This window comes from Ambystoma mexicanum, chromosome 12, assembly GCF_040938575.1.
Source record: "Ambystoma mexicanum isolate Mex_15411 chromosome 12, UKY_AmexF1_1, whole genome shotgun sequence".
NCBI classification, from domain to species: Eukaryota; Metazoa; Chordata; class Amphibia; order Caudata; family Ambystomatidae; genus Ambystoma; species Ambystoma mexicanum.
The window spans coordinates 417,279,839-417,302,666 of record NC_090936.1 but is presented as its reverse complement, the minus strand read 5'-3'; the positions used below and the strand labels follow the sequence as shown (position 1 = coordinate 417,302,666).

At 44.4% G+C, this 22,828-nt stretch overlaps 1 protein-coding gene across 1 annotated transcript in view; it reads right to left on the bottom strand.

Moving 5' to 3' along the window:
* Window positions 1–4,699: 4,699 nt before the first annotated feature.
* Window positions 4,700–22,828, bottom strand: part of LOC138513589 (serine-rich adhesin for platelets-like) — a 236,445-nt gene continuing 218,316 nt past the window's right edge. The window contains exon 3 of the mRNA XM_069628566.1: window positions 4,700–6,739. Within this exon, the coding sequence (XP_069484667.1) occupies window positions 6,627–6,739 (113 nt within the window). The 3' untranslated portion in view covers window positions 4,700–6,626. The remainder of the gene's footprint in view (window positions 6,740–22,828) is intronic.

The window sequence follows — 22,828 nt, the reverse complement described above, 5'->3', positions numbered from 1 at the left end:
ACTCTACAACACCAGGTACTTTGGGGTTGCAGAACTATTGGAAAGCCTCATGTGAACAATATATGGACTGGGCATGTGATATATCTTTATTTTTATGTGGGGGATCTCCACACAGAACTGTAGCTAGGTAACGGGGCCAGTATTCTGCCAATTGTTCTAACCAACTGCTTTCCTCTTATATCTATTGTTGGTTTCCTTTACGAACTGATTTGTGTGACATTTGTCACACCGTACAGTTGATGCACTTTAAAGAGATTGAATAGTGATTGTGGTACCACGTAGAACTGTATAGATTTGCCATTGTAGATAACCGAGTACAAAGTGAGTTATCCTGATATTGTACAAAACCGTGAACATTAATTATATAAAGACTGTGGGCCTCATTAAGAGTCCGGTGGTAACCGCAGCGGTAAAACCACCTGGTTACCACCGGACTAGTATTACCATTCCGCCTCCGTGATTTCTGGAATTACCGGGGCATTACAACCCTTATCAAGCAATAATACTTCATGGCAGAAATCAAATATTATGACATCATAGTCTCCAGTAATGAGAGTACCCCTGCAGTATTCATATATTTGTTCAACCTACTAACACTTTGCATCACAAGGAGGAACTTTCTAGCTTATGATACAGATGCCTTGCCCACAAGGGGTAAACGTTTAACAGCAGAGCGCAAGCAAAAAGCATTACACTTCGAGCCGATCTACTCTGTCCTCACATTGACCAACCAGCCACTGCACTGCATAGGAAGAGTTGATGATTGTCGAAGCCCTGAAGCAAACAAATTATTATGACAACTTACCAGAAAAGAAACGGATGTAAAGCTCTCTCTAGCAGCATACTTCTCTTTCCGATCGCAGGTTTAGGTGTTGTAGGACTCAATGGGAATGGGGATCATGGAAACACCGGCAGCATCTCGTAATGCTGCCGGTGTTTCCTCGTCCACCTGCAGGCGGGCGGTGTTAAACCCGCCAGGTCAGACCTGGCGGGAACATCACCTCACGCCTGCAGGAGTTGCGATCGCCTGGCATGGAAACAACGGTGGCGGCGGGTTTACCGCCACCATTGTTTCCATACCGGGCGATTTGTAATGAGGCCCTGTGTTTAACTAATATAGTGTGTGGACCTTCCTTTGTGGGTGCTTGGGGACTACATTGTACTTAAGGCCCAGCCCGCATCACCTCCTGAGAAGCTAGGCCCTGATTGCTCGTCTGTTGCTACCAACAAGAGAGAATCTTGGCTGGGGTCCTCTGTGCCTCTCCTCTACCATATAGAGAGCAGGAGTACAGACCCCCCCTCCAGACTTTACAATTACCATGTATGTGGCCAGGGTAACTTTACAATATCCGTTGTACCTTCAATTGTATCCTAGTTTTCAAGCATATTGAAAAAACATAGACTTATTTTGCACATGCTTCTGTGGTTAGCTATATCTGTTTTACACTGTCTTAACATTAAACAATACATTTTCTCTACATATTTCCGTTCACTAAACAGGTGTTTAATTCTGGAACATTCATCAGGAGAGAAACTCTGGTTCAAGTACAAGCGTTTAGACTCGGTTGAGATCTGGATAGTAGGGCCAGCGTGAAGTTCCTTTACTTCCTTTTCCTATCAGACAAAAAACACAGACAAGTGTGAGCTGCTAATTTCTCAAAAACGAGTTCAACTCTAATAATGAGTCGACCACCGAAGTAGGTAACATTTTATTTACCTGTGTCAGTGTGTGAAGAGGGCGAGGCCAAGCGTGGTTGCTGGAGGTAGGTGCTCTGTGTGTCCTCAGCATAGCGGGCAGGGTGAAATAATAATATAGTAATGCAATCTCTTAGCGCGAGATAATTTGTAGGAGAATGCTACTTTCTGATAGTGGGCAGCCGTGAAGGCTTACCTCCGGACAGCTGGGTGAGCTGGAGTCGAGGAGCTGCTCCTGCAGCAATAAGGGCGAGGTGAGTCCTCCTGGGCATCCGACGACGAAAGCTTCCAAAGCTAAATTATATTTTTACTAAAAATACCCTACTTGACAATGAGAACTACTACTTTTTTGCTACTTGAAATATCTTTTACTCAACACTTCCAAAATTAGTGAAATACTTCCACTTGAAACTCAGCCCAATCTACAGAGTATTACACTTGACAGATTAAAACTGACCGTATGCTGCTTACTTGTTATAAAAGATGTAAGTAATCATGGATGTCCGTGATGATTTCGATTATGAAAATTTTGAATCCACAAATTACCAATTCGATATTTTCGAATAGACAATATTCACGAACATCACCCTGCAGCATAATGCCACCCTGTAACCCCTCCCCACACACCCCATTGCTTACCTTTTGGCAGCACACTTTGCTGTGTGCCGCTGTCTACTTGTATCCCTGCAACGCCAGTTCCCTTCACTTTCGTGGATGGGAGCCGGCGCTGCATGGTCCTTTTTAAAAAATCTTCATTGTATCGGAAGCTGGGGATACCCCTGTAGCCCCAATGCGATTATAGCGACAAGGGGATGTGGACACACCCTCTTCCCTTGTTCACTTTAATGGTCATATATGGTTTAATTGTTCAACATTTTCGGGTGTACGAAATTTTGGTACAACGGGTGTACGAAATTTTGGTACAACCGAAATTAGAACAATTCTACCATTTGTTTTTTTTCCTGAGTTTTTACAGATACCAGTGATCATCAGTGGCAAGTTGGAAAATAGTAGCAGCATACATACATTTTTAAATTAGCCCCAAAACGAACCCTCAAATTGATCTTGTGAGGAGTAATTTTAGAATTTTTCTTCGTAATGCTTTGCTACAAAGTAACAAAAATAGAATTATAAGTAGGAGCCTGAAATTGTTCTGTTTATGCTACATCGTGTCAGAAAGTAAATTCAGTGATGCATTCTGTATTTGTTGTGGATCCTATGAAGCACTACATTTTTGGCTGTAGAAATATTGACTTGAAAAGCACTCCGTTGCTTCCCGAAGCTAGGTTTGAAATTAATCAATACGATAATGATTATGATGAGAGCATGGCTGTATGGGATGGGTGAGTGTCTACTGAGTTGGTTTGTATTTCCAGAAAGAGTAAACAAGTGAGAGCGGGGCTGTACAAAGTAGATGCATTGCTGGTGTAAAGACTGCAAACGATATATTGAACAGCAGCGAGAAAGATAGAGGGGGAGAGCGAGAGAGAAAGAAATTGAGAGAAAGAGAACAGTGGTGAGAGGATAGAGGGAAATAGCCGCAAGAGAGGCAGAGAGGGCGATAGAAGAGCATAGAGAGAGAGGAGTAACAAAGAAAACAAGAACAGCAGAGGGTGTGGGGGAGGGGTAGACAGAAAAAAGCTTACCTTGATCAAGCAATAATACTTCATGGCAGCAATCAAATCTTATGACATCATAGTCTCCAGTAATGAGAGTACCCCTGTAGTATTCATATATTTGTTCAACCTACTAACACTTTGCATCACAAGGAGGAACTTTCTAGCTTATGATACAGATGCCTTGCCCCACAAGGGGTAAACGTTTAACAGCAGAGCGCAAGCAAAAAGCATTACACTTCGAGCCGATCTACTCTGTCCTCACATTGACCAACCAACCAGCCACTGCACTGCATCGGAAGAGTCGATGCTTGTCGAAGCCCTAAAGCAAACATATTATTATGACAACTTACCAGAAAAGAAACAGATGTAAAGCTCTCTCTAGCAGCATACTTCTCTTTCCGATCGCAGGTTTAGGTGTTGTAAACAAGTTGACACTCAAATGGTCACTTCTATCTAGCCTCAATAAAATAGCACAAGCGTTGTGCACAGAGTTACAGCCACAGACCATAATCTCCAAGTGCTTCCAAAGAATTAGAAGGTGTTTTCTCTGAAACTGGTATTTTCTCTCATACTTTCAAAAAAGATGGCGTGCTGATTTGCATCCACTGAATAGAACCTCCTCCTGCCTACAAACAACTCTGTGTTTAAATTGTTCTTTTCTCTCTGAAAAGAAACGTCACTTGTGTTCGTCATTCATCGTGTTCACTGGTATTCTTCCCTCCCTTGGAAGTAGTTGCTAGACACAAACGTTTCCTATTTGATTTCAATTTCTACTTCTCCCTCACCTAAATCCTATTTTAGTGTTCTACCGCCCCCTCAAATGAAGCTTGTTTAGATTTTCGACCTTAACCACAGCCTATTCTCTAGCATACTGTTGCCTCTGCCTACACAAGACTGTCCAGAAATCAAGCTCTTCATGCACTATTTAGAGCACTTCTGCCTGGACTACCGAAAGGCTTAGTTTGAACTCTGCATGAAGTTTGGGTAAGATCTTTTCTACTTATACCAAACAAGTAAAAACCTAGAAAGTACAAGGATGTACCATCAAGCATTTCTATAGCACCTGATGGTGAGTTAGTCTGAAATGAATGATATCAATCAATTAATTAAAGTTCATTTCGGATTGTTACAAATCCATAACACCATCATTACAAACATATTCATTAATCTAACAGGTTTAGAATCTTTGAAAGTGCTCCAAGGCCAGAACTGAAAAAGAATTATAATAAATAAATACTACGAGGAAAAAAATCCATGACACTTTTTTTTAAAGTGTTTGAAATCAAGCTTCCAAATGTTCATATTTTTCCCAGATCGGTAGGTCCACCAGTAATCCCAACACCAACATACGGCAAAGGAGTACAGAAAAACCTCTTACAAGGGACTGCTTAAATTAGGTTTATTTCAAATATTTAAAAGACACAGGATAAATTCAAAATGTTCACACAGTTCGTTCAAAATATAAACTGTTTAAATTGAAAAATATACACTAAGAACTTCAATACAAAACTTGAACACAGTAAAAAAAACTGTGAGCAGAATAATACTTAATAAACTCATCAGCAAACAACAACAGTTGGTTCCCGTTTTTTCACAGACCTATTTGTGCTCCATATAGGGAGAGTGAAACCGATGAACTGGTTTGAGGTAGACCTACCAAAAATACCAACAAAATTAAGTTCATGATAGCTCTCAAATTTCAGTGGCTCTGTTAACATAACGTGTAAACCACGCTTAGGTGTGGAATGTTTAATCAAATAAATCTTCAGATTGAGAAGTGTACACACACACACACACACACACAAGGATTGTTCTAGGCAAATAACATACAGTATAAAAACATAGCTTTGTAATTTAGAAGTGTGATGGCATAGCACTCTCTCAAAGGTGCCAGTTAGTGCTAGGTAGAAAAAACGTGTGCTCAACATTTTCCGATGGGTTTTCATATGGACATTCCCATTCCCTCATTCCAAGTAATCGGTACTCTGGCAACTTTCTACCAGGAAAATGCTGCTACATAATCAATGTGGTATTCAAGATACCATGTTCCCTTCATGAAACTTGTAAAAAATAAATAATAAAAGTGCTATGTGACGGGTAATGCTATAACAGTGATTTGTTTTTAACTATTAAAGCCGCCTCCTCTCACACACAAAAAACCATTGGGCCTTGTTAAGAGTTTGTTGGTAAATGGTCAGTAAATCCACTGATGTAACGCCAAAATCGATTACCCGTCCCGCTACTCGTTCAGTGGATTTATCGTGGCAGCATGACTCCATTGGGATTATTGTTGGGTTAACCTCAAGCAGCAATTTTGTGTGGGAAAAATTCCATGTGGGAGATGGTTCTGGTGGTAAAATGGATGATTTACCTCCAGCTTTTTATTGGAAATTAACCATCCACCTTCCTGCCAAAACTTGTAGTACAGTTGTACCGTAAAGTGGTGGTAACTGAATTATCACCAATTTGCCACCCCATTTTGCTGCACTGCAACATTTGGAATGAGGCCCATTATGCCTAAAACTCGGCTAGTACTGTCCTGAGGTCTAACGGGTTGAGGTCACAGCAGCAGGGGATGACTTTTTCCTGCTGTAATAAGGCTGGCTATCGCCAGCTGGGCTCTGCAGTCATCACACCAGACTACCTCCAAGGATGTCTTCCGTGGCCCAGGCTGGGGTATAGTAGAGTCCTTTAATCATGTGTCCTATACAGCCACTCTAAAATTCTAGTTGTGATGACTGGTCCAGATAGTCTGGTAAGCTTGGCCACATAACCGAAACAGAGCCACAGTGCCACAAGCAGGGAAAGCGGGACGCTTGTGTTGGTGAAGTCACTGCTCAGTAGTTTGATATTTAAGAAGGTACATTAGAGGGACCGAACTCAGGAGTATTGACTAAAGACCTCTGGATGGGAGTTGGATGTGGGGAATGTTCCCGAAAGGACGTACAGGTTCATAGACAGACATGTAATCAAAATGTGTCGAGAATGCTTTGCTTGTAACAGTTCTATGAAAAAAGTTGATATGCATATACAATACTCTCCTGTAAACATTTATACATAAATGTTCCCCTACTTTGCATTAACTGTTTAGTGGTCTCCTTTTGGTTCCAGGTATCCCTGTTCCCAATCCTGAGAGGGCAATAGATTGGCCTCATTTTCTATGTATTGAATCCAAAACATACCCGGCCGGTTTTCAAAAATGTAACAAACTTTCATTCTCTTCTATATAGAATACAACTTGATGGTGTCCAAGAAGGTAGAGCATGACATTTAAAAAAAAATCGACAGTCTAAAGCTCGACTAGATTTAAATTCAGTGTTTGAAGGCAGAAGTGCTGTTCATGGATTCAGGCGTACTTAGTTGTGTAGATGTTTTCTCCATCCCAAGGGTATTGCACTTCGATGCATCTGGAAAAGCACAGCGGTCTGTGGAGAGCAAACAATTAATACATCATTAGCTCATTTATGTCATGTTGCCTTGTTTGTAATGCAAATGTTCTGCTAATTTGGATCAAAATTGATAAATTGAGCACAAACATGTGTGAGCTGCAACTCCACAAGGATTTTAATTTGGGTAACGTTTTCAACTTGGAGCAAACTCCAAATAATAGACATATATCTTATACTGGCCCTATTACCCAAGTACCTTTTCTCAAATTGATAAGCAATGATGTAAGGCCATAACAAATATGTATTAATTGTAGGTTTTATACTGGTCCTTCGAGGCTTCGAATAGGTAAGAAAACTGCTTGGTCAACATTGGACAACCAATACGTAATCCATGATATGCAGTAATAGTTCCTTTTGTGAAACATGGCCTACAGTAAAGGATATATGCAATGATTATTCAACCTATCAGAGGCCAAATGAGCACAAAGCCATGGTTGTTTTTATGCTTGCTCTGATTTGCCATGGGGTCCATACATGTGGACTTTGTATCTGTGAACTGTCATCCATAGTTAATGTATGGAACTTTTTAAAATATAAATGGTATCATGACAAAATGGTTACACTATGCATGCTTTAAATGGCATTTGTGATGCAAATAGATTATGTTTTTAGATAAAATTGATGGGGAGAGAAAATTGAAAGGTGCCTTACATTTATTCATTGTGAAAATGTATAGTGGAAAAAATACAGCATACACAGTGCACAAGTCCAGTATGGTCAAGAGATAGAGGAACATTAATGTTCTCAATTGTGTTCAAACACCATTAAAAAAAGGCCATTTAATTGACCATACCTGCAAATAGAGCAAGACTCAACACTCTGCTACACCAGTACCCAGGACTTCACTGGGGGTGAAGGGCTCCAACAGGCGTTTGCCAGCATCTCCAGTTTTTGGGAGAACATGAAGAAGGACCTATCTTGTCCCTGAGCCTCTGAATTGGGACTCACAGAAATCTGCAAGCCAGATCAGTCAGAATCCAGGTATTTTTTTGCTGTTGAACTGCTTTGCGTCGTGTTCAAGTTTGATCGACAAATTCAGGCAATCAGGACTGGATTCCGAACTCTCTTGATCCTCGAACAGGTCGCAAAGTGCCAAGCAGCCTGGTTCAACACCGTTGAATCTCCAAGAACAGCAAGAAGGCATTATTGACTCTTAACTGTCACCCAGACCATCTTTGGGCCCTAGCGACTAATTAGGTCACTTTTAATGTAATTTTCAGACATGAACATATCCTTTTATGAACATTGCAGTTATTGAGTGCCTTTCATCAGTTTAATTACCCAGAGTGCTGCATCTTTCTATCCCTTGCATATTCTGTGTTCTTTCCAGTGGGATGGATTTCTGTAGTTCATTCTATTCAGTTATTTTTGCATATGGTTTGTTTAATGTATCTATAGTTTACAGAACCTTGATTGGACATTCCTTTATTTTGGACTATTGTGCTTTGCTGTTTGGATGTCTACTGTACATTCACCCTCCACTCCTTACCCCTCCAGAAGTGGGTACAGTCTTTCCATAGCCCACATTACCACAAAAGGTGAAGGGGGTATATCTTTTAACTATACCTGTTTCACCTTTATGATTGGGAGCACTCTTGTTTTGTGTGTGTGGGCTGAGTAGGCAGTTTAGAAACTACTCATCCTTGTGTTCCTGCAGGACAGAAGTCATTTTGTCCCACACCAAACAAATGAAACTGTTCTCTACATTGTCTAGTGCATCACCAAAGAAATACAGCAAGGACCAGCATTTTTGCAGATCATCTTCAATATCTCCATTGCCCACTGGTCTGATTCATCAATCCTTACAACACTGGGTACCCCATATCAAATGCCATATCATAACATATGCCGTCACACCCAGATCTAGCTAAAATATCAATACAAATCTGGAATTCTCCATTGTGGAAATTGCCAGACCCATTCCCAGCATTGGTTGCCAATGACCAGTCCCTACCTGTGTCGACATAAAACTGGTATCCTGCACTTAGTTCTTACCAGCCTATGCCTGCTACTCTTTGCCTGGCCTGTCTCACTCTGTCCACCTACCACATAAAAAGCCTTAAATGTGGGTTTACTGTTGGTTTACTGTTGGACAAGAATCTCACCATCGAATCCCAAATGAACATTGTGGCCAGAATACCTTCTACGCCAGTGCCTGCTCAGAAGGTTACTTCTATGTTTATAACTTCCCATTATATTCCAGTAAGCCATGCAGAAGTCAAATCCAGCCTGATTTAAGGCAAGAGCTTCTTTGCTGCAGTTGCAAAAAATGTCATTATTGGGCCTCATGACGAGTTTGGAGGCAGCCGTGGTGCTATTAGCGCCATGGCTGCCTCCAAAATCGGGTCCGGGTCTGGCTTCTGTGAATGAGGAATTACTGGGTCATTCCAACCTTGGAGGACCCGGTAATTCCTCATTCACAAAACCAATCCCCATTCGAGCCCCCATAGGGCTCAATGGGAATGGGGATGGAGCTAATAACGGGCCCGTTATTAGCTCCTTGGTCCCCTTGCGGGACCCGCAAAGAACGTCTGGTCTGACCAGATGTTCTGTGCGGGTCTCGCAAGGGAACCTCGTAATAGGGCGGAATGGGTTCACCGGCACCGGCACCATTACCGGTGCCGGTAAACCCATTCCCCCAGCCTCATAATGAGGCCCATTGTAGAAACCTGAGTCCAAAATAATAGCGCATTTTTTTATTTTTAGTCCTTTGGTATAATGACAACATAGTAACACCACTTAAGACTCCGTCAAAAGCTCTTCCTCACCACATGCCTAGCGACCTCTCCAGAATCTTCCACCGATACAGGCAATCCAAACTCCAAAAATTTCCCAATAGATCCTATTCCATAACTGCCACATTTCAATGGAGAGATTCAGAGGTTGAACACTCATCCTTTAATGCTCCATCTCCTGAAACAACTTACCGCCACACTTCCGATCCAAGCTAATAACTTAAATTCCAGAGAGCTCTCTGAAGCTACACCTCTTCTGCCCTGTTTACATTTTTGCCATTTTGAAAATCTCGGTAGCCACCATCGCTCCAACCTAGCCCCTTCAAAGTCTTATGGCTCCCACAAGACTGTCATACGATGATAAGGAAAGCTCCGCCACTTCAATCCTTAGGCCTCTGCTGGACTGCAGAGCCTTTCCTCAGTCCAAAGCTTCCTCCCCGCTCATCACTCTACCTACAGTCGAAGCCAGGCAAATGCAGGCTCCAGCAGTAGTCTCAGCAAACGTATGCAAAGTAGTACCTGGAAGGGGACATGTTCATATAATGTCCGAAAAAGAGCGGGATTGCGCAGGGCCACGAGCATTCTTTGGGCTCGGTTTTCAATAGTGGATATAAAATGGTAACTATGGAATATATTGTTTCTAAATGTTCAGTCAGAGGTCAGGGTATCTCCTTTGCAGGGGCAGAAAGAGTCATGTAACAATGGCACACTGCATTGTGAGCAGGGTTGAGCCTTATTGGTGCATGTAATACAGAAAAAAGACGACAATGCTTGCACTGTATCGGTCATAATGATATACAGGTGTCCTTATTTTTGAATAAGTATTTTCCAATGTAAAAATGACTACTGAATAGAAGGCCTCTCAGAAATAACCTGACTACTGTAGTCAGTCCATTCCTTTTACAATCCTTGTGTGCAAAAAACGAACCCTTTCCAGTTGTTGGTCTTCTTCTAAAGCTGGGATAATAACATTGCTGAATTAGTCTGATTCTTTACATAGCTTTCAAAATGAAAATGTACCAAATAAAGTATTGTTATAAAGGTCATGACTGGCAATATTACATCTTTAATGTGTGCAGTAATCCGTCAGTTTCATATAAATTGAAGCAGTGACTTAGTGGGAATACATGGAAAGGTTAAAAGTAGGTTGCGTCTGAAAAAACAACGCCATTCACGCATTTCACAAAAGTTTCAACTCACATAAATAAAACAGCAGTCTACATATTTCAATTTTTTTTTTTTTAAAGTGTCTTCTTACAGACAATATGGTCACTCTAGGAGGTCATTTTGAAATAGGAAGATGGAGGAGGGCAGTGGTACTTTAAACATTCCCAACTGGACAGTGTGGGGATGTGGCGCAGGTGTGATTATATGGGAACAATCATACATCAATGACACTGTCCAGTTAAATCTGCTCCACTGATTCTTTGGCTGACTAAAGACGACGCCAGGGAGAGGAATGACACATTTTATTAAACGTTCAGAGTCTAATGGGAGCTGATTCGCCTAGTCTATAATCCAGTAATGGGAAAAGAGCAGTGGCAGCTGGAGAATTGTTTCAATGGCAGGGGGGCAACTATTTCCCAGTAATGAGTGCCTGCGACAAGTGAAGAAAGGGACCACAAATCAACCCAGAGTGACCTCAGGGGAGAGGTGATATCTCCCTGTACAATCTTTTAAAATAATAGGTTAAAATGGTGCATTTTACAATATACTTTCTGTGAAAATGTGAGTGAAAAGCCTTACAATTTACAGTCAGCTATGTGGACTAGCACATACAAACATCCAATAGATGGCAGGTCACCCAGAGTATACAGGATGTGATGCCTGTACCCACAATGTATACCAGAACGGCTACTCTGAGAATACATTTGCGCAATAATTCCAGCACTGCAATAGTAAGACCACACGTGTGTTGGCTTGGCATGTAATTTCAACGAAAACAATGAGTTCGTTGTAATTTACTTTGTGTACATTACTTCTAATTTTACTTCGATTTCCTTCCCCTTCACAACTACCCCCATCCCAAACCCCACACCACCCCCTTGAATCCCTTAAACCACAAATTCCTACACACATTCGAATTAATATACACAAAGTAAATCATAACGAAATAATTGACTTCGTGAAAAAACGGGAGAATTTGGGAATCACATTACCAATGCATTGAACCCCTCTGACCTCTCCTTACCCCTTGAACCAGACACCTGCACCCAGCCCTATCTCCACGAACTATCGTCACTCAACACTCACATATGAACACCAGTTTTTTTAAAACTCAACTTACTTTGCAGAATGGTTCTGAACCTCAAATGCCTCACTTCTGGTCATCTCCACTTGGCCCGCACAGTAACAAGAAGGAAATTGATTGAAATTTCCCACCTCGAGTCTTGCCACCAGCACGGCCGGTATTACCCAATTTATCGATTTTAATTGACCGAATGGTACATCTGGCCGAATTCGGCCAGTACCATTCGATCGATTAAAATCAATCAAATTTGTTAATCACTACCGAACATGGGGAGAGGGGTTGCGGGGTTGTCCCCTGCACCACATGTTCACTAGTGGTGGCCTTTGGTGGTAGTGTGGGTGTCCCCTGCTTCTAGTGGATCGGAGGCGGGGGACGGGGAAAAAATAAAAAGAAGAAAAGCGGACCCTGTGGCATCGGATCCGACCTGCATAGGAGGGATGGAACTCACGCTGCAGGGTCAGAATGTAAGCAGACGCGTAAAAGGTAAGTGGGGAAGGGTGGGGGTGTATTGGGTGATTGTGGGTGCATGGATTTGTTGATTTTGGACGCAGCAAAATTGATTCTGTGGCAAAATTGACTACGGTCAATTCTGCCGAGAACAATGATCCCACGGCCAAATCACACAGATCTGCACGGCCCACAGAAAGAAGACATGAGCAGAGCATTCAATTAGATGCCATCCTGTGTCAAGTGCAGGCTTACCTTAGAGGTCGTGGCTCTTGTTTTTCTGAAATGCAATCCTCCTTGTTCCAAATGGCACCATGTTGTGAGGTAGAGACATGCATTCAGGAATTCATTCAAAAATGTTGTATCACCTTCGAATTTGCCAGTTTAGGACCAGTGCAACCATTTGCCACAGGGTCCCACTTTCCTGTTGCAATGCCTGTGCATCAGATGTAAGGGTTTGTACGGCTCCCAAGAGCTGTTGAACCTAATCCATATTAGTAGTGGCTAGAGCTGTTTTTTTTGGTGCCTTCATCTATCAAATGCAAGCTTTACGTTGGAGGACTTTGCTCTTGTTTTGCTGAGTTGCGGCCATCTTTCTGCCAGAAGCCACTGTGTTGTCACATTGACACATAAGGTGGGTGCCTCCAGAGATGGGCCCCTAGCCTTGAGGGGGAAAAACCCCAGCTGGGGATTGACTGGTAGACCCTAGCACAAATCAGTAGCACCTCGAAGATGACAGCAGAGGGAGTGCAACCCACAAGAGACTGGACCAACTGTTCAACATAGTCAACAATATAATTGCAGCTAAATCAGGTGGAACAGATAAGAGTTGGTGAAACAGGAGGCTCAGTGATCACAAGGAAGGCAAGAGTGGAGGGAATGGAAAAGGCAGGGTCGAGAAAGGAATGCATGATGGTGCAAGTAAGGGAAGCAAGGAGGAGAGGCAAACCACCAAGAGTCCAAGTGAAACACATGTGCATTAGGGCACGAGTGTGCCAATGCTGGCGCCAACTAAATTCAGTCTGTATTCCCGGTATGGAGGACCGAAGCGTGGTGGTTATGGCTCACATGCAGCTGCCAACTTCGAAGAGGCATGTTCAACAGTTCCCAGGACGTAAGATATGAGCAGCCAAGCTCCTGTTGACACGCTGAAGTAGCCAATGTCACCAGGGCTCCTACTTTCCAATGTGAATCTTAACAGTATACCCCCAGTCTAAGACTGGGTGCTTCAGGTTTCCAAGGGTGATGGAGGTGACCAAATCAGGGGCATGCTGATAGGCAGCAGGCGCCTAAGCCCTGTCACAGGTATCAAACCCCTTCCAGTCCACAAGGTATTACAAGCAATCCCTCCGATACCTGTAGTCTCATTTCTTGAACCTCATAGTCACCATTTCTATTTTAAAAAACGGACAGGGGATTGCACTGAGTAACCTAATGCTATTGTGCACAGAAGGGCTTCAACAGCGAGGCATGATATACTGGATGAATACGTTTCCAAGAATCAGAAAGCTCAAGACAGTATGTCACTGGGTTGATTTTTCCGTGGATGATAGAGGGTCTGAAGTATTTAGGCGCCAGTTACAAAGGTACTAAATGTCTGGGAAGATATTCGATGCTAACATACCTTCACTTATACTTCATAGGGAGGTTTTTCCATTCTCTTTCTGCCCACTGAGATCTGAGAATGATTCTGTATTTCCTCCATGTTACGTATCGCAACACTTTGGGCAACACGCAAGGTCTGCAAATGTGATTCAAGTGACAGCAGTGGGGACTGTAGACCCAGAGTGAAAGAAAATGCACGAGGGTGGTGCCCTCAGTTGTACAGGAAGAGAATCATCCCAATGGATGGAAGGAATTGAGTTGTAACAAAACTCTGCAGTGGACAATAACATCTCCCATTTGTCCTGTGCAACAGAATTGAAACAGCGTAGGTACTGTTCTCAGGATTGTTTCAGGCATTCTGTTTGGCTGTTGGTCTGTGGATGGAAAGGCAGGTACATATTGTGAGTCTTGATTGGAAATTATCTTGGTAGGAAATCTGTGCAATAGGAAAATGTCTCAAAAACACCTGGGCCATCTCACTGGCTGTGGGTAGCTTAGGCAATGAAGAGAATTGTGCTAATTTGGTATAAGAATCCACCGTCACCATTATGGCATCCATTACTGTGAGGTAAATCATCAATTACCTGACATGGCCCTTTAGGGTAAGGCTCTTGTAGAGGTTCCCTCTAGGGTGGGTGGTGAGGTGACTTGGACTGAACACACATAGAGCAAGTAGAGACATATTTCATCATGCTTTGAGATAGGAAAGGCCACTAGAAGCATTGTTCAATGAGTTCTGATTTACACCTCATGCGTTTTACCTAAGAAGAGATGTTGCCACTAGTGCAGGGCTTGCTTGATCATCAGGAGTTCATTTTCAGTAATGGAATGGACATCACACAGTGTTAGTTTCCTGGACAAACGGGTGGGGCTCCATTTTGTCTCTGAATTGTTGTTTTATTACTGTGCCTAGGGCAAACTCTGATGCATCGTTTCCACAATAAAATGTTTGGTGGCATTAGGATGTTGAAATAAAGGAACTGACATGAACTTTGATTTAAGTAGAGACTTATTTCATAACATCTCTAGATAGTAAAGGCCAGCAGAATTATCGTACTGTGAGTTTCTTTGTGGAATAAATCCATCTGTACCCTTCCGTAAGGCTATCATGATAGTCATAAGATTTTAGACTGGAGTTCTGTTGGGATGAACAAGCAATTGTGAAGAAAAAAACAAGGCCATAGGATTGGTGCTCCTGAAGTACAAAAAATATTGGGACATGGTCATCACTTGGCATACCTTTGATAAGAAAGAAGAAATGGTTCTGATAATTCAATGAGAGTGTATGACATAATCAGGTGGATTGACACAGCATCTGCAAATAGGTTTTCATATCCAGATAATTCAGCAGTTGTATTGTAAAAGGAAATGCACCCACTTTGTCTGACGGCTGTTCGTGCATCAGATCCATCCTGATTTCCAACTCATTGATGGCACCTAACAGGAGATGTCGCCACTCTTGAAAGGTTCTGGGTGCAACTGTAGAAAAGAACCATTATTTGTGAGGTAACCAACGAGAGAGCTGGTCAGTCCATGGGGCAGTCAAGGGACACATCCAAAGGATCAGGAAGTCTTGATCCCCGAAAAGGCATTGAGACTAATTGGTCCCACAAGTAATCCAAGGGCTGAAGCACTCCTCAGGGTCTTCAGAGATCATGTAGTCAAACAGGGCTTAAACTGACTAGGCACAGGAAGGGATGGTGGTCCTCTTCAGGAGTTGTCTTCGAATCTTCAGCTGGCTGTTCTTCTTTGAGGGATTCTTGGCTCCATTGATGATCTAGCGAAATGGCTGCAGAGGTGCTCTTCGTATCCAAAAGCAGAGCTGTACGCAAGACCAATGATCTGCAGCATTCAAACAGCTAGTAGTTGTCTAATCAGGGACCACTACTTGTTTCTCATTTGCCCCACACCTAGATTCTCTGGCACCATGGATGTGGAGTGGGACCAGACCCACACAAAGGCATCACTAGCCACTCAAAGCAGCAGCTTTCTTGAGCAAGTGTGTCGCCTTATAAGGGATTTCCTGACCTGGTAAATCGGGAAGAAGTCCAAACAACAATATGGCTAAAGAAGCAAGCGACAATCTTGTGGCATGGCCATTTTAGAGCAATAGCCACGCATAGTAGTCATATACGGTAAACGCGAATGTACACACTAAAAGTAATGCAAACATGGTAAAAAAGCATCTTCTGCCACCAGCTTGCCTTTAGGCGCATATGAAAGTAACCAAAAATCCCAAATATAAAAAGCTAGGGTGATAAAAAAAAAGTATCCCCATTGCACTGCACTGTAAGGTGCTGTGTGCAATGTTAAAAAGTACAAGAATTCAAAAGAGAAACGACGTTTCCCAGCTCTGATAGTCTGAAGGACTGATCAGTTTCCCCATAACACTGAGCAAAAAGCAAGGGAAGTGAAGAAGAAGGCTTTACTTCCCTTCAAAAAAAGTCAGAACAGTTCCAAAAACAGTACCTGTCTCACACATTCTACATCTTTGACAGTCCTAGATATGAGCTCCCAGCCTCCTTTAGGCACCTCGAAGCAGACAATGTTGCCAGGACCCACACTTGCCTAGGTGAGTGCCAACATCATGGCTTTTGAAGGGGGACACTGTTGTTACCTCCACTTCCGCAGGGACAGAGGCCATCCGGACCTTGAATTTGGACAGCGCCCAAAATGAGGACTGGTGTCACTGCAGGCAGCAGACAATCATTCTGTCCTGCAAAGCACAACTGAAATGGAGCACTATACATGAGAGACTAGTGATAACTGCTGCATAATGGGAGAGGCTGGCCTGCAACACCCATTATGCACCACCACTCGAAAAACAGCAAATGTAAAAAAGAGTAATGTGTCAGGGGTTAAAAATGAGAAGCGGACACAGAGTGGTAGTGTTTTCAGCATCGGACATCCTTATTAAAAGATAAGGATTGGATAAAGGCCTCTGTGTCTCATCCTAAAGAGAGTTTCCTTGCTTTGGAAACAAAAACGAACGATCAGTCTGTGTCTTGTCGTGAAAATTCTGTAAACTGTCCTTGTGTCCAAAACATATCTGACCCTCACACTATAAATTAACAACTAAGAAGTGTGAGGAAACATTTCTCCATGGTTAGCCAAAAAGTGTTCAAATGTAAAGCAAATAGATAAATCCCCAAAAAATTGTTTCTTCCAAGGACGTTGTCCTTAGTTTTCAAAGGGTAGTTCCATTCCCCTGGATTATTTCAGGAAGAATGGCGAAAGTGTCTGTTCCCAAATAATGTTTCCTAAAGGAGGGCAAGAATCGCTCTTCCATCCAACATTTTCTCACGGCTGTAAAAGTTGTCTCTTTTACACAATTGCTTCAAGGATGGCAAAGGTGTCTCTTTTACACAACTGCTTCAAGGATGGAAAAAGTGTCTCTTTTACACAACTTCTCAAGACTGACTTCCTGGTATCCTCCCCTGCTAGGAATTTCTTCAGTATAGTGTCTTTAGATCCTCTGGTGTACTCTCCTGCCAGGTATCCTTCCCCTAAAAGACTCACTGGGCCTCATTACGAGTCTGGCGGTAACCTGACGGTTTTTCCGGCTCGGTTACCGCCGGACTCGTATTACCATTTCGCTTCCGTGATTTCCGGGGCATTACAACCCTCTCTCTGTATCCCAGTATAACACAGTTGTACTCCTGCAATGTCTATATGTCATTGACTTTAGATACTACTTGTACCAAGCTTCCGCATATGGACATCTCACATTTGAAGACTTGTTCAAGTTCTGACTTTTAACTTCTTCACCAGTATTAATTTGCTTATGGCAATGCTTGCTCGAACCTTCCCCATATGAACATCTCATGTATGGAGACTTGTGCAAATGTTGTCCCTTTCTCTTCTTCATTAACATTCATCTACTTGTGATAACATTGGCTCCAACTTTTCCCATATTGACATCCCATATATGGAGACTTGTGCACATTTTGTCCTACCACTTCGTCATTAACGTTCATCTACTTGGGATAAAATTTGCTCCAACTTTCCTCATACTGAGATCTTAGGCATGAGGATATGTGCAAATTCTGTCTTTCTAATTTACTCGGTCGGTATTAAAAATTCACTTTTAATTGTTCATGTGCCTGTCGGTATGCCCCGGGGTTCCCACCATCATTGGGCCAACTCACTGGTATGTTATAGTGTCTCCGCCCGTGGCACGTTACTGCAGCAAAGTCTTAACTCAGGATTAGAGTCTCCAGCTTGGCAGACCCTCTTTCAGGTCTCCCATGCATTCACTTGCCGGTAAGGTTGCTGCTGTTTGGCACGACTGCGTCCTTGACAGCCTCGCTGCTGACAGTTCCTTTGCGGCTCTTCCCTGAAGCCTGCCATGCTCCCCTGGGTCTCCTGCCACTCCAGGAAGAAATGCTAACAAGCGGCAGCTTGAAAGCACCTGCCTCCTTCAGCATGGTCCATTCCCATGCATCTACCTTCACCTCGATTCTGCTTCCAGCTTTGCCTGAGCAGCTTCTCTTCTCTCCGTCTCCTGATTGAAAGAGTAAACCACCTTTAAATGTCCTGTGCAGTTGATCTACATTGTAACAACTAGTCTGCGTGTTTAGCTTAGGATTTCTTTTGATCCATACTAACTCTTTCTTCCTCGTCTCAGGACTTGAGCTGTTATGGGAGTTGGAGTCCATAGGATTAATTGGACATCTAAGGTGATTTTGTTTGGGATTTTTATTTAGTACAAAACCAACAGAGATAGGAGCTGTTATGTGTGTGTTATGTACATATGAGTTGTGAATGGTATTCAGCCTAGAATGTTTGTTAGGAAATATTTTAAGAGTTTTGTAACTGGAGGGATTTGTATAGTGACAACATACCATCAGGAATTTAGGAATGATAGGGTATTCCTCATTTATAAGGGAAGAATACTGTGCCCCTCCCGATGGGGTCACCACATCTCCTCGACAGCCATCTCCGCCCACGTGATCCTCCCTCATGATACCACACCCAGGATCAGGCAGCGGCTGCCGTCCCCCGGCCGCATGTGAGGAGAACTCAGGCTGGGGATCAGTGATGACTCCAAAGGATTCATCACACATGCTAGGAAGTAAATGCGTTTAAAGGGAAATATTCTTTTGCCAATGTCCTAATCAATTCAAATATATGGATACACTTCACATTTAGCATAGTAAGCAAACAACTAAGTAGTTTTTAAATAGCAACTTAAATGATGTGATGTACTAATCTAAATGCAACAATCCTTTATGTATTATGTTAATAAACCTAAAGTTGTCACATCCTTAGGGTGCTTCTAGGGTACACACTTATCAGGGGCAAAATGCACCATCAATAAGCAGACAAATCCAGATGTGGGAGAATGATTTGCACATAGAATGTGGACAAGTAATATAAACCAATAGTTTGGAAGCCAATGCCAGTCATTCGCACTAAATATGACACAGGGTCATATCTCAGCAGACTGACTCATGCGTCTGTCATTCACTGTGGATACTTTGAGTAATGCTGAGTCATCATATAGAAACACCAGGCATAAATAGCAATAGAATGTTCAGTGTGTAGGTTGTCCTGAAGAATTGGTTTATATTATCATTGCTTTTATGCGTTGAGTCTAATCTCAATGGTTACATCTAAGTTAATTACTCAAGGAAAAAATCAAGTTAAATAAATGGATTGCAACAAAATATCTGTGACAAATGCAGATTTGGGGCCGTAAACAAATTGCACATTTAATTTAGGAAGTCTCCATATTTTTCAAAACAGAAGAAACGCATGATAACATGATCTTCACATTTCATATACACACAAACACACATACACACACACACAAATGTTTACAATAAAAATAAGGAACAAGTTACTTACCTGTAACTGTTGTTCTCCAGCATGGGTCTGGCATGGATTCACATGCTCATGAATATTCCCCGTCGTCAGGCTGGGAATCCTCGGTAAAGAAAAATCAGTATCAGTTTCGTTTCTGATCTGTCTTTCGTAGTAGTAACCAATCACTGATCTCTGCGTCATACTGACCACAGCCAATGACTGCCCTCTCCCTAAGCCCCGCCTCTGGCAGCCATCTTCAGATTTGGTAGCACGTGAAGTGGCAGTATGACCAAGTGAAGAGCCGCAGAGGGGTAGGAGGGAGGGTTCGCATGAGAATCCATGCCAGACCCATGCTGGAGAACAATAGTTACATGTAAGTAACTTGTTCCTTCTCCAGCATGGGGTCTGGCATGGATTCACATGCTCATGAATAAAAGAATACATAGCAGTACACACATGCACAACCACGGGAGGTGGCAAAGGCTCAACATTAAGCATTATATCCAAAACTCAACACAACATTAAGCAATTCTTACCTCCTCACCAGGCTCACCTTAGGCGAACAGGTTGCGCAGCACTGCTTGGCCGACCCTGGACTCCCCCCTGGAATCCCGATCGACGCAGTAGAATTTCGTGAAGGTGTGCGTCGACCTCCATGTAGCAGCCCTGCAGATGTCCAGCAAGGGCACACCAGATAGGAACGCCGTGGTAGCTGCGATCGCTCTGGTGGAATGGGCTCTCGGACGGCCAGGCAGCGGTCGGTTTGCCAACCGATGACAGTACATGATACAGCCGGAGAGCCATCTGGAAATGGAAGCCTTCGAGAGAGCCTTCCCCTGATTGACAGGTCCAAAGTTCACAAAAAGTTGTGACGTCTTCCGAAAACACTTTGTGCGGTCCACGTAGAACTTCAGCGCTCTAGTCACATCCAGCGAGTGCAAAGTCCTTTCACCCGGCGACGAAGGCGACGGCAAGAAAACAGGCAACACCAAGGGTTCGTTGAGGTGGAAGTCCGACGGCACCTTGGGCATGAAGGAGGGGTGCGTCCTGAGCACTACCCTAGTGTCGTGAAAAGTCAAGTACGGGGGCTTGCAGGAAAGGGCCTGGATCTCTCCCACCCGTCGTGCGGAGGTGATGGCCACAAGAAACGCTGTTTTCCACGACAAGAACTTCAACGGAGCCGAGTGCAGAGGCTTGAACGGAGGTCCCATGAGCTTGGTCAGCACCACGTTGAGCTCCCACGCCGGGGCCGGAGCCTACACCGGCGGGAACGATCTGAACAGTCCCTTCATGAACTCTTTCACCAGCCGATGAGACCACAAAGACGTCCGTCCCGTGGTTCTGGTGTATCGGGTGATCGCAGCAAGATGAATCTTGATGGACGCGTGCGCCAGTCCAGCCTTGGCCAGCGTCAGTAGGTACGGCAGTACTTGGGGAGCCGTAATCCGCAGAGGGTTAATCTTCTGTGCGTGGCACCAGACAGAGAACCTCTTCCATTTGTGTCCATAGCATTTAAGAGTTGAGGACGCCCTGGCCTTTGCAAGAACCTCTCTGCAGTCGGCCGGTATGTCGTAGCCTCCAAACTCTAACGCTGCAGGAGCCAGGCCTGCAAGTTCAGGGACTTTGGGTCGTGATGGAGAATGGCTCCTCCTTCCCTGGAGAGAAGATCCGCGTCCACTGGCAGCTTGATTGACGGGGACGCTGACAAGTCCAGAAGGTCCGGGAACCATATCTGCCTCGGCCACGCAGGTGCGACGAGGATCATCCTGCACCGTGACCTCTTGAGCTGGTTGATGAGCCGGATCAGCAACGGCAATGGAGGGAACGCATATAGAAACAGGCCCTCCCAGGGGAACGAGAAAGCATTGCCCATGCTCCTCGGCTGGGGAAACCTGCTGGCGAACCTCCGGCACTTGGAGTTCGTCGCCGTCGCGAACAGATCGATCTGGGGTGTGCCCCACCGTCGGAAGAGGAGGTCCACTAGATCCTGTCGTAGTTCCCACTCGTGGCACGAGCGCAGCTCTCTGCTGAGCGAGTCGGCGATGGTGTTTTTTATTCCTGCCAGATGAAACGGCACCAGAAACATCCCTTGGGCGACGGCCCAATGCCACAGATCCTGCGCCTCCTTGGACAGGGCTGGGGATCTGGTACCGCCCTGCTTCCTGATGTAGAACATGGTGGTGGTGTTGTCGGTGAAGATCCTCACCACCTTGCCCTTGAGGGACGGAAGAAAGGACCTGAGGGCCCAAAACACTGCACGGAGCTCCAGGACGTTGATATGGAGGGACTTCTCCGTCGGAAGCCAAAGGCATCTCGCGTGCATATTTTCGGTGTGCGCTCCCCACCCTTCCAGGGAGGCATCCGTGGTCACTGTCTTCTGGTGGCCGGGGGTCTGGAAGTCCATGCCCGCCGTCAGATGCGCGCGGGTGCCCCACCACCGGATCGCTCGTCGGAAACTCTCGTCGAGTGTGATCCTCTCCTCGAAGCTGCCTGTCGTCTGGATCCAGCGCGCGTCCAGGAACTCCTGCAACGGGCGCATCCGGAGCCTGCACAGGCGGATGAGATAAATGCAAGAAGACATCATTCCGAGGAGGGACTTGATGGACCTCACCCTGGCCGTGTCCGCAACCAGCATCCGCTGCACCTTGCCCAAGATGGCCCTCGTCCTTTCTTCTGATGGAGAGGCCAGAAGCGACACTGTGTCGAGCTTCGCTCCCAGAAACAGTGCGTCTTGCGCGGGCACCAGGTGGGACTTGGCATAGTTTATGGAGAATCCCAGGTCCGTGAGTAGCTGGACGGTCCTTGCCGTGTGCTCCACGGTGAGCTCCTTCGTCTTCGCTCGGATGAGCCAGTCGCCCAGGTAGGGGTAGACGTGGATCCCCTCTAGGCGCAACCGCGCCGCCACCGGTGCGAGGCACCTGGTGAATAACATGGGTGCTGACCTCAATCCGAAGGGAAGGGCTCTGAACTGGTATTGACGCCCTTGGAGCACGAATCTGAGAAACCTTCGGTGTCCCTTTAGGATGGGGATATGGAAGTAGGCATCCTCCAAATCCAACGACGACAGGAAATCGCCCTCCTCCAGTTGACCCAGGACGTGCTGGAGGGTGACCATCCTGAACTTCTGTGCCATGATGAATTTGTTCAGTCGTCGTAGGTCCAGGATGGGACGCCATCCTCCCGTCTTCTTCTTCACGAGGAAGTATCTTGAGTAAACTC